General features: G+C 41.3%; 1 protein-coding gene across 2 annotated transcripts in view; it reads left to right on the forward strand.

Moving 5' to 3' along the window:
• Positions 1–12,790, forward strand: part of CNTNAP5 (contactin associated protein family member 5) — an 883,849-nt gene that overhangs the window by 719,350 nt on the left and 151,709 nt on the right. For both annotated transcript variants that reach the window (XM_036254192.1, XM_036254193.1), the window contains exons 15-17: positions 4,965–5,092; positions 5,263–5,433; positions 10,463–10,681. In XM_036254192.1, coding sequence (XP_036110085.1) covers positions 4,965–5,092; positions 5,263–5,433; positions 10,463–10,681 — 518 coding nt within the window. The remainder of the gene's footprint in view (positions 1–4,964; positions 5,093–5,262; positions 5,434–10,462; positions 10,682–12,790) is intronic.

Below are 12,790 nucleotides of genomic sequence, written 5' to 3' on the forward strand. Positions count from 1 at the left end.
TAATTTTTTCCTTTGTTTCTTTTGCTTTAGGTGATGTATCAGTATGTATGTTGTCTGATATTTCTCTCCCTACATTTTCTTTTAGGATTTTTATGGTTTCATAAGTACATTTAAGTTGTTTATGCATTTTGAGTTTATTCTTATGTATGGTGTAAATTGGTGGTCTAGTTTCTTTTCTCTTTTTTTGCATCTAGCTGTCTAATTTTCTCAACACCATTTATTGAAGAGACTGTCTTTTCTCCATTGTATGCTCTTGCCTCCTATATTGATATTAATTGTGCATACTAGCTCGGGCTGATTTCTGGGTTCTCTGTTCTGTTCCATTTATCTATATGCCTGTTCTTGTGCCAATACCAGGCTGTTTTAATCACATTGGCTTTATGGTATAGCTTGATATGTGGTATTGTGATCCCTCCCACTTTGTTCTTGTTTTTCAAAACTGCTGTGGCTATTTGGGGTCGTTTTTTCCATATAAACTTTTGGAGTATTTGTTCTAGATCTGTGAAATATTCCATTGGTACTTTATAGGGGTTGTGTTGGATCTGTAGATGGTTTTGTGTAGTATGGACATTTTAATGATGTTGACTTTTCCATGAGCATGGTATATGCTTCCATTTTTTTATATCTTCCTCTATTTCTTTTTTCAATGTCTTCTAATTTTCTGAAAACATGCCTTTATTCCTAGATGTTCTATTTTTTTGGTTTATATGGTAAATGCAATTATTTTCTTAGTTTCCCCATTTTGAGCTTCTTTTCATTTCATCCCCTGCTTCTGTTTTACCTGGAAATTCTTAGAAGGAAGACAAAAGGAAAATAAGCACCTTTGCCAAACTTAGGATAGAATTAGTGGCAAGCATCAACAAGGTGCTTTAGACATGCGGGGTGCTGATGGGTGTCTTGCTGGCCATTCTGCCGTCACAGCTGTAGGCAGTAGTGAGCATCTTGTCATCCACTCGAGGGAGGTGTGCAGAGTGTCCTGAGACTAATCCACTCAGACTCACACAGGGCTTCTTCGGGAGCTGCAGTCTGGAATTTTGTGCATAGATTTATATTTTGTTCTATCTTATATATAATGTTTTATTTGTTACTTTTGAGTGACTGAGAGAGGATATAAAACGAAAAAAGAAACAAAAAATCAACTCTTTATAGACTCAGTCACCCAAATGACTCTCCTAAAAGAAGCTTACAGAGCAGCAGTTTACAAACATCGCTTTGTCAAAGCAAATGGGACATGTGGTGTTTCACCAGACTTGCATGATGTCCTGAAGAAATCAGACACACCTGTTGTGCTCTGAAAGTCTGGATTTGATAAAATCTCAAGATTCAGATACTCAACTGAAAGGAGACTACATTGACTAATTCTGTACCATACTATTAAAAATATGTATCTTTATTATTGAAAGTATTACAGATGCCCCTCCTTTTTATTCCCCCATTGACATCCTCCCCCCCGCTCCTTCCCACCCACCACCTGCTTCCCCACACTGCTGTCTGTGTCCGTTGGTCAGGCCTCTGTGCCAGTCAGTTCTTTGGTTCCTCTCTTCCTGCCCCACCTCCCCTCCTTCCGAGGTTTGTCAGTCAGGTCCCTACTTCCATGTCTCTGGATCTAGTTTTTTCCATCACTTAGTGTGCCATACTTTTGCTCCTGAGAATGTTTTTCTCAATTCTTTTTCTCAAGGCATACACATTTTTTTAGGTCATACATGATTCTTGAGACTCACACTCATTGTGCCCTCGGGGCCTCGAAGGGCTGGAATCTGGCTGGACTGCTCACGTACCCTTCAGCAACGGGGGGCTCCATTCCTTATTTCCCTTTTAAAAATAATTTGTATTTCACATTTAAATTTCAAACTTTGCTGGGAACTTCAACAACTACTTGAGTCCCTACTATGTAATAGTCTCTGTGTTAACTGTTTTATATTCATTTGGTATATCAAATTCGTATTATTAACTTCTTTAAAAAGATAAGGAAACTGAGGCCCAGAGTGGCCTCACAGACATCATACAGGGGGTGGCATCACGGACATCATACGGGGGTGGCCTCACGGACATCATACAGGGGGTGGCATCACGGACATCATACGGGGGTGGCCTCACGGACATCATACAGGGAGTAGCCTCACAGACATCATACACAGAGTGTATTGAGGCACATTTATCCAACCTGGCCAGTCTGATTTAGATGGCAATACATTACAATGCAAACATGCATGTACATATAAAGTACATAAGTACCCTGTCCCTTTAGAGAGAGTCTGGTATATTCCAAATGATGACAAAGTCTGTAAAATTTTGTTCAAGCAATAGAGAAAGAAAAACAAGTTAATGTGTAGACAGTCAAATCTACAACTGTAGACTCCCTGCTTATCGATCGATCGGCACCACCATAATTTGGATCCTTTTCTTATGGTTAAAATCCACCACCACAACCCACCCTCCAGATAGTCTACCCATTAATGCTTTCAAAGGGTTGAATTATACGTGTCACTTGCTACATGAATAAAATCCACTATTATTCTCAATGTGACCCTAAGAGCATGAATAAATATTCAAAGCCCCTCTGATGCCCAGGGTCCCTGACAGCTGAACATGCATGTTATCGGCTAGTGCGGGTGTTAGGTCCCACCACACTTTCTTTTATTTTTCTAAGATTTTTAAATCCATTGCCAAGATTCAAACATTGTGAAGTTTTGCATTACTATTCCAGGCTAGCCCTCTGGTCCTATATTCATGAATCGCATAGTTCCCCCTTTCCTAATGCACGCCAATGCCTCCTTTAGACAGAGCTCCTTCTCGCACAGTCTTCCTGTCTCGGTGCCTCTCCCTCTCCCCCCGGCCGTGAGGCTGAGTCAGGTTCTCCATCATCTGGCATGAAGCCAACCTCACACATTCGTGTTCCTCTTCTGGTCCCTATAGGCATTCGCCTTGTATCTGTTGCTATCTCATTAAGCAACTTTGGAGAGCAGTTTCATTCATTTATGTATTTATTTTAGTTTTCAGATAAAACTGATTTTTGGTCATGTGGAATGCATCATCAAACTTAATATAACTGTTTTTCGCTTTTATTGGTAAAAGATTTTTATTCTTGGAGAGCTGTTTGAATATCCTAACACTTTGACAGGACATCAACTGGATGTAGGTAGGGTCACCGTGAGTAAGGTGGGCAGTACTTAGCAAACTTCAGAATTGACCATTCCAACTTGAAAATAAAGATAGAGGTCAATGAATCCTACAGAATTACAGAGTTACTTTGAAAGAGGATGTAGGTTTGGTCTATTCCACTTTGACTACCTGCAATTTGCTTTGAAATCTCTCCCTAAAAATATATAGAAATGAGAAGACAAAATTTATTCTGTGTCCAAGTAATGTTCACAGATGTACTTTCAAATAGAAACACACGTCTTAGTTCTGAGAATTAAAGCAAGTGTCCCTACCACCCTTCTTCAGCATTTCCCGTAGATCAGACGCAATGCTCAGTGACTATATAATCTCATGTAATCTTCTCTATGACTCTGTAATGTGGCATATATCTCCATTCTAAAGCTGAGGACATGGGGGAATCTCATAAATAAAGCGGGTTGCCCAAGCCAACAGAGCTGGGAACGCGGACTGAGATTCCAGAACAAATCCATCTGCTTCTAAAGCTACATCCTCAAAGCATTTCATCGCACTAGTTGGTCTTTGCAGTGTTTCCTCAATTAATAATATGGAATATCATCTTTGTTGTCTCTAAACTCAGAGCTATAAATGATAATGACATATTATATTGATTTTGTGTGTTCTGTGGACTTCTTTGTGAATACAGAGAGAAGCAAAATGAATCTGCTCCTTTATGTTCTCGTTATCAACTTGCTGTGCGTTATATACTTTGCCCTGAATACTGGTGCGTGTCACTCTGCCTCCCAATTCCCATGTTCCAGCAAGAAGCACCATCCTGCGTTTACCTGCAGCTGTTAGTGGGAAGTGCTCCCACTTGGGTGTGGTTCTCAGGTTGCCTCATATGATTTAGTTCCACTCAGATGAACATGTATTTATGACATTACTTGTAAAATTTAGACATGAATAGATACCAAGCATGTGACTCTGCCCTGCTCCTTCAGTGGTGTGACCTTAGGAAAATTTTCTAGTATCTCTGAGCCTCAGTTTTCTCACTGATAAACAGGGATGATGGCACCCAATGCACGGGGTGTTGTGTGAGGACAATACACTTATTTCTTAGTATATTGCTGGTTCAAAATATGTATTAATTCAATACCAGTTACTTACCTACATTTTCTTTTACTTTCAGCTAAATGGTATATTGTTATCAATAGTCTCAAAACACAACTTACAAGAGAAAAAGAAATCAATAGCTTTACACCAGTATTTTAAAATTGTTGTCAAAGGGTGACTAGTCAGTTTCCTACTTTCATGATCAGCAAAGACACAACCAGAGTCCTTAACTACCAAGATCCCTAAAATGCACAATACAATGACAAGCAACCAACAGTAACTGTAAAGACTTGTTTTTACCTTGAGTTAGAAGGTGATAAGAAGCATCCTACACTGTTTGAAAACTGTTGGCAGGTGGCTGAAAGAGGCCTTGCAGGGATTTCATGGGGGACTTGTGATGCCTGTTTCAGGCGGACTCCTGAGATAGGTGGTGTCCCATATCCTGTCTGCACAGCCCTGGGCAGGTGTGTGCTCCTACGACAGCAAGCAGAAGCAAGCTCAGCAAACTGTGTGTGTTTCTGGAAGGACTTAGGGAAGATGGAAAATCTGCTTGCTCTGGAAGCTGGCCATGGGTTTTGCAATTGACAGTCTTGTTTTTTGCACACGTTTAGGAGATAAAAGGCCCTCTGTTACCCTCCTCCCTGTCCCTTCCTGCTGCAACGACCCTAATCGCTTTTTAAAAGAGTCTTGGTAAAGCATCCCCAGATTAACCACATTTTCTCCTCTTTTTTTCTTACATTTATGTTTTGCAGGACAAATGATACTGGCTTTCTTTCCTTCAAAGACCACTTGCCCGTCACTCAGATAGTCATCACTGACACCAACAGATCAAACTCGGAAGCTGCTTGGAGAATTGGTCCCTTGCGTTGCTATGGTGACCGTGAGTATTAATGAAAGGTTTCTTTCTGCACGATACAAGCACAGGGTGTTCTTTTTCCCTTACCCCTTTCCCAGCAGTTCCCCCAGGCTTGAGAGTTATCATGCACATGCCCAGCTTTCTGTCCCCCATTCCAAAACAGTCAGCGATGCTCAAAGGTTTTCTCTCTGCAGGTCACTTCTGGAATGCTGTCTCGTTTTACACAGAAGCCTCCTACCTCCACTTTCCCACCTTCCATGCGGAATTCAGCGCGGATATTTCCTTCTTTTTTAAAACCACGGCTCTGTCTGGAGTTTTCCTAGAAAATCTTGGCATTACAGACTTTATCCGAATTGAAATAAGCTGTAAGTTCCCTCATTTATGAATTACTAATGTAATTGGTCAGCAAAAGAAATTCCAGTCTCATCTTTGCCTATGTGTCCCACAAAATCTCACCGGACATCTGCCGAACTGGCAATGACCATTTCTAGTTCCTTCTAATGTTTTTTTGTATTATTATAACCTATCAGTATTTAATCAGTTATTCTCTCCCCATAACAGTGCTTTCCCCAAGTTCCCATGGGCACCTACGGCCGTGTACTTGATCTGATCCGTGGGTGTTTCTTACCTATGACTTGAAGCTCCCACACCACAGACACGTTCATAACAATTTACATGGAAAGCTAAAGTTTATTTTTATGCATTCTACCCATATTTGGGGTCCACTTTTTGTTGCACCTTTGCACTTTTGTAATTCTCTCACTTATGTTCCACTACGAGGAGTGTGTCATAACCAATGAGAATCCCCACTGTTTCTCTTCCATGTCACCATGACCTTTGGTCTATCTAGTGCATTTGATGACAGGATGGATCATTTTTTTTAACATCCTATCATTTATATACAACTTATATTCAGAAATAATAATAAATTTAAATGAAAGATGATAGAAATTCAGATGGTAAGATGTTCTAGTATCAAAATTTAATATATAAACTTGTCAATAAAATTATTCCAGTAAAAAAAGAAAGATGATAGAATAAATACATACTTTTAAAGTACATGACTTTTATAAAAAGGGGAAAGTCATACCTACATATGGGTTTGTCTAGTAACAATAACACCATTAAAACTTATGCTCCTTAGACGTTACTTCTACAAATGTATGATTTCATCGAAATTTATTTTCTTTGCATGTTCATGTTCAAAAGATGATAATCAGATTTATTCACATATCTTCTGTGATATGTATTAAATGGCACTTTTTATAACTTTCAAATTAATGTATTTTCACATTGAGCAGTGGAAGTATACATTTCAGGAAAAAGTTTTAAACATAAGGACACGTGTTGCACAAATTTATAAAAATCCCATTTTATAATAAGTTTTAAAAATTGCATTACTTTCCAGGTACATTTTTCAGAATCAAATCCAACAACTTTCAAATATCTCTGCAATTAAAATTAATCCACTAAAATATTTTTACTAAACAAAACAATCATCTTAGATTGCTATTCTCTTTGGTAAAAACCTGTAGTTTCTGAGGACTCGGATTTGCTTGAGCTCTCTGGGTGCACTTTGTGCCCACACCCTCTTTGGTACAAAATGAGTGCTCAACAGATTTGAATTGAACAAGAATAGCATGTTAATTATAAAAGTGAAAAATCAGAACTTGAGCTCTTACTCTTAAAAGCAAATACAGGGTGGGGCAAAATAGGTTTACAGCTGGGAGAATGTGTAACAGTTAATTTTTGCATTGTTACTTATTAATGATTGTATTATTTTCCACATGGACCACTGTAAGCCTACTTTTGCCTCAGCCTGTACTTCTGAGTCAGCATGTTCAGGAGTCAGCCATCTATCTGGAGTTCTCTGTATTCATTTTCATCTTGAATATATTTCCTAAATGGTTAGTAATAAAAGGTGCTCTTTGAGGCTTACCTAGACACTATTAAAAATGAATACTAACATTAACATTGGTTAGAACTTAGACCAAAAAAATTAGTTTTTTTTTTTTTTTCTTAGAGGATTGTTTTATCACTGATGTTTCGAGTCACCGGTACCTAGCAATCATGAAATCTGTTCTACTTTCCGTGGCTGAGGCTGGTTTTCCTACTTTCTATGCTCAGGGTACCCCTCGTTTCGCATGTGCAGGTGCACTATTCCCCCTGCCTTGCCGTTGTTACATCCATGACCATGAAGACTCCTGCTTGTCATTAAGAGCGTAATTTATCTGTGTCGAAATGGATGTTTTCCACAGTTTGATTGAGGCAATTGACCGTATTACAATAATGTGACCTCATCATATACCCTTGAAAGCACAAGGAATATCTTACCAACAGAAACCCGAAAATTGAAGAGCCCCAGAAAAAGAGCAAAGCCCCGGCCAGAGAGGTGGCGGCAGTCTGACCCCTCTCCTGCAAATCGCGCAGCAGCAGTTCCCCAGACGCACACGCTGCGCGCCAGGGCAGGGATTCCCTAACCCGCAGGTTCCAGCTCCCTTCCCTCCAACAATCCAGCCCCTCAAAGGGAGGGAGCTCCTGGCTTGAGCGTGAAATAAGATCCCTGGTAACTAAGGGCCTGGAACTGAAAAGGTGGAGATGAGTGCCAACCATTTCCGCGCAAATGTAATAACCACAACGCAAATCTAATAAAAATTAGCCCCCAAGGCCATTCGATTCATTCCAGCAGCCACTAATGTCACGGCTTATCATCACAGGGTAATGAGCGATGACTTAGTGTTAATTACATCTCAACGTCCAATTTGTACTCTCTGGTACTGTATTTTGATATTTAAGTTGTACAAAAATGTTTTCAATACAAGTTGTCTTGCATGTGATGAAGATTTAAAATCCACGAGGTTTCATTTGTAAAGAACCTGACAGTAAGGTGCTGTTTTTATTCTCATTTTACAAATGAGAAATCTGAGCAGAGACAGGATAGGAAACTGGCCCGAGGTGGGTCCAGAGTCCACGCTCTCCAATTTTGCTTTTAAGTCCCCTACCTACTGCTTCCCTCTCGGGCAGGGCTCACATTTGCCAGACCGAACAGCAATTCAAGTTCTCAGTGACGCAAACGTCTGCAGACTGGGGCTCCTCAGGCCAAGACCGGCTTTCTGTCAGGGTTCAGAGCCAAGGAGGGAGCAGTCCCGGTGCAGTTTCACCTTTGATTATTCAGATCTTGCAGTTGGAGACGCTGTCGGATAACACCCATGCTCGGTTGTAGGGTAGAGGAGAGGGCTCAGCTCACAGTCCTGAGGAAGAAGGGAATTCTGACAGGGACAGGTCCAGCGACTGAAAGGGGCTGTCTCCTCCTCAACCTCAATCTATAGGTTACCAGTCCATGCCCTTCAGATTAAAAAACTTTCACGGATCAATGGAAAATGTAATAACGTATACTCAACTGAGAAAAAAATAGTGAATAATTCTACTTTTGGAGTCAGATTTTACTTGCTATCTGGGAAAATCTGAGAAAATCATTCAAACTTCTAAGAACTTCAATTTTTTTTTTTTTTTTTTTTAAACCATAAGAAGGAACTAAAAAATGATGCCTTTCTCATAGATTTGTTTTGAGAATTGATAGCATCTGCCTGGCCAGTGTGGCTCAGTGGTTGAGCATCGACCCATGCACCAGGAGGTCGCCGGTTTCCTGGTCAGGGCACACGCCCAGGTTGTGGGCCCCATCCCTATTGAAGGGGCATGCAGGAGGCGGCCAATTGATGTTCTCGCTCATCGATGTTTCTCTCTCTCTTCCTCTCCCTTCCTTTGTCTCTAAAATCAATAAAGAAAAAAAAAAAAACCACAAAGCCCTGGCCAGTTTGGCTCAATGGTAAGAGCGTTGGCCAGCAGACCAGAGATACCTGGGTTCAGTTCCCGCTAAGGGCATGTACCTTGATTGCAGTTTGTTCCCAGCCCTGGTTGGAGTCGTGTGGGTGGCAGCCAGTTGATGTATCTCTCTCACGTCGATGTTCCTCTTTCTCTCTCTTCCTCCCTCTCTCTCTCCCACTCTATTTGAAAATGAATACAGAAATGTCCTCAGGTGACGATTAAAAAAAAGAAAATAACTAAATAAAATGAAATAAAATGATAGCATCTATGGTTGGTGCTCAGTACAGGACCTGGCACAGCTGGTTGGACCTCCCGTGCCGTGGCTGCTGCTGCTTCTCCCTGGCTCATGGCCCTTTCACCACCACCACCACCACTGTCACACCGTTTGAGGTGTTACTGGCCCTGGCTGGCCACCCCATCTTGAATGACACACATTGACGCAGAGGGAGGGTCAGGGAAAGGGCCCGAGTGGGGCGGGTGTACCTGTGTTTCTCCCCAGGCACCACCCCTGCAAGTATGTCTCCTTGAACAAGACACATCGACTTTCTGAGCCTCTTTGTTTTTTAATCTTGGTAAGAGTGTGAATGCTTATATCACATGTATTATAACATGGAGAAGGCTGGCCGCTGTGGCTCAGTGGTTGAGCATTGACCTTGCACCAAGAGGTTGCCAGTTCGATTCCCAGTCAGGGCACATGCCCAGGTTGTGAGCCTGATCCTCAGTGGGGGCATGCAGGAGGCCCCCACTGTTCTCTATCATTGTTCTCTATCGATGTTCTCTATCATTGATGTTTCTCTCTCTCTCTCTCCCTTCCTTTCTCTCTAAAATCAATCAAGAGTCCTGTCTGATTTGTCTCAGCAGTTATAGCATTGACCTGTGGACCAGAGAGTCCCAGGTTTGGTTCCCACTAATGGCAAGTACCTCAGTTTGTCCGTGGCCCTGGTTGGGGTCATGTGGGTGACAACTAGTTGATGTGTCTCTTTCATATCAATGTTTCTCTCTCTCACTCTTTCTGCCTCTCTCCCTTCTGCTCTATCTGAAGATAAATGCAAAAATGTCCTTGGGTGAGGATAAAAAGAATAAATAAATAAATAAATAAATAAATAAATAAATAAATAAATAAATAATAAATATAAAATCAGTAAAGAAGAAAATAACGTGGAGAAGATCACTAGCTGTCTAGTCATGGAACTTCCCTTGTAGGTCTGGAACTGCCGCACTAACCCGGCATCCATGGGAATCTAGGGGAATACAGGTGAAGCCAGAATAGATACAGAGAACCCAGAACCCTGGCACCATGCGTGTCCACCAGACTAACGTCCCTGTGCCAGGTTCCACCCTATTACCTGCATCCTCACAATCAGGACCAATGGGCCCAGATGAGAACCTGAACCGTAGTATTTGGCAGATATGACTGTTAATGGTAACTCTGGTGTTGCGGGGACTTCAGATGAAGTCTTCGCCTGGCTGCTGACTCACGATGTGTACAGCCTTCATTCACGGTGTGCTTCTGCCCTGACCTCTCTGACACTCCCTTCCTCTTCTCCCCGTCTCCCTTTTTGGTTTCAGCTCCTTCCGACATCACTTTTGCCATCGATGTGGGGAACGGCCCCGTAGAGCTCGTAGTCCAGTCTCCTTCTCCTCTGAATGACAACCAGTGGCACTATGTCCGGGCCGAGAGGAACCTCAAGGTGACCTCCCTCCAGGTGGACAGCCTCCCAAGGACGAGCAGGGAGACCTCGGAGGAGGGCCATTTCCGACTGCAACTGAACAGCCAGTTGTTTGTAGGTAGGGTCATGTCAAGGCGCCCTCTGTGCTCAAAACCCTCCAAAGCCACTCCTTGGCCACATCCAAGGGACCTTGCTTTTATTTGCGACCTGAGAAATGATTAAAATGTGTCATAAAACATTTACAATTATAATTTTTATTACACACATTCTTTCTTGCTTGCTATATTAGCTAGGGCAGTAGAAGACGATGTCACCCCATAGCAAATGTTGAGATGATCTCAGACTCTTTCTGTATCTTTTATCCTTGTGGATATGACATTTTGATATCCAGGGACCCCTATTATTTTTTGTTTTTATAATCATAATATGTCCTTAGAAAAAGAATAGTCAGCTATTTACATCTCAGTGGTGCTGACTCCAAGTCAGTGGGCCGTACTTCCTTTTGGCTGATACTTAACTCCTAAGAAGTATCAATAACAGTGTAATAAAATATGCTGCACCATCTGAAATGGGTTTTAGTCATCAACCACATGATGGGGGACTGCGGGCTTTCGAACTAGGACCTGCTTTGGTCCTCCCTGAAATCACATCACTTGGGTGACTGCCTTCCTCTCAAACGGAAAATCAGTCTTGACTCCCCAACCAAATGGCTCCCCACTGCTCCTTCCCCCACTGGGACTCAGAGTCAGACTTCAGACAAGTGGTTCATCTGAACTGGCTGCCACTGCTGGTCACAGGGACTAGAGAGGCTCATTCACTGAGTCATTCATTCATTCATTCATTCATTCCATAGTCACTGACACAGACTACGCCAGGTACATTGTCAGGTGGTACAATGACTCTGCTTTCAGAGCCCGCAGCTGTGTGTGTGTGCATGCATGTGTGTGTGCACATGTGTATGTGTGTACATGTGTGCATGTGCATGAGTGTGTGCATGCATGAGTGTGTGCGTGTGTATGTGCATGCATGCGTGTGTGTATGTGTGCGTGTGTGTGTGCATGTTTATGTGCATGAGGCTAGCTTCATTAGTTCAGGTAGGGAAGCTCGGTCTTACAGCTATTTATTTAGAAAGGATTTTTATAAAATTGTTGAGCAGGGCATTTAACGCTTCAAAGTACAAAATAGAGCTGTACATGTGGGGGATGTTAGAATATTATCAAAGCCAAGAAGCTGCCCTTCTAGAAAATGTGACGTTCAAAAGCTTAGAACAATGATATAAATAGGGTCCAAGTGTTGGCGGTCAACCAGATGTACTTTTCTTTTTGTTTTTCTTATTTAACCAACTCTCACACTGCTGAGTCTTCCTGTCAATAACACAGTGCCATCCATAATCAATGGGTGCTTTTATTTGCTTCCTTTAAATTTGGGTTTGTAAAATTTTTAAATCTGAGAAAAGTAGTCCCTAAAAGCACAGGAGCTAAAAGAAAAGTAACAGAATATGTAATATTTTATTTTCTCAACAGAAATTGTTCTTTCTTTATCTGCCATGCTTTTCATATCTAGCAGAAGCTAAGATATAAGTGATTAAAAATGGTTATGATTATAAGGCATTTACTTCATTAGGAACCTACTCAAATGTTATAATGTACTACTAAAATATTTTTTAAATCGTATTGATGTTTTGATTCTCTTGAAACATCACATTTTATTTCCTTGAATATTTTTTAAATCATCAAGGTTTAATGTGTGTGTGTGTGTGTGTGAGAGAGAGAGAGAGAGAGAGAGAGAGAGAGAGAGAGAGAAATCAATTCAAGTGGTTTTCGATTTTCATAAATTATATTCATGCCGAAGTTGAATTTATCTTCAGGCAGTATTTATGAATCTTTCAGGTTAAAATGTGTATATAAAGATAGAATAATTCTTTGATCTGTTCATGCAAATTTCATGTAGCTGTGAAATTATCATATGTTCTGAATATGTGATAACTTTTTGCAAGTCAGCAGGGGAAAAGAGGAAGCTGTGATTCATGGCAGGTTTTTTTCTCCAGACGTTTCAATTAAATCGATCACAAAGACAGTGAGCTGTAAGGCATGTGGGTGGGCTGGAGGAGACATCCTGCTGGAGGAGGAGCCAAGGTCAGCTGTGGTGAGCGCACCTGCTCTGCGTTTCTCTCCAATAAATTACATCTCAGATGTTGCCCAGCTTTATTGAATTTGTCTTAATGTAC

Source organism: Molossus molossus, unplaced genomic scaffold (genome assembly GCF_014108415.1).
Source record: "Molossus molossus isolate mMolMol1 unplaced genomic scaffold, mMolMol1.p scaffold_m16_p_11, whole genome shotgun sequence".
Lineage (NCBI taxonomy): Eukaryota > Metazoa > Chordata > Mammalia > Chiroptera > Molossidae > Molossus > Molossus molossus.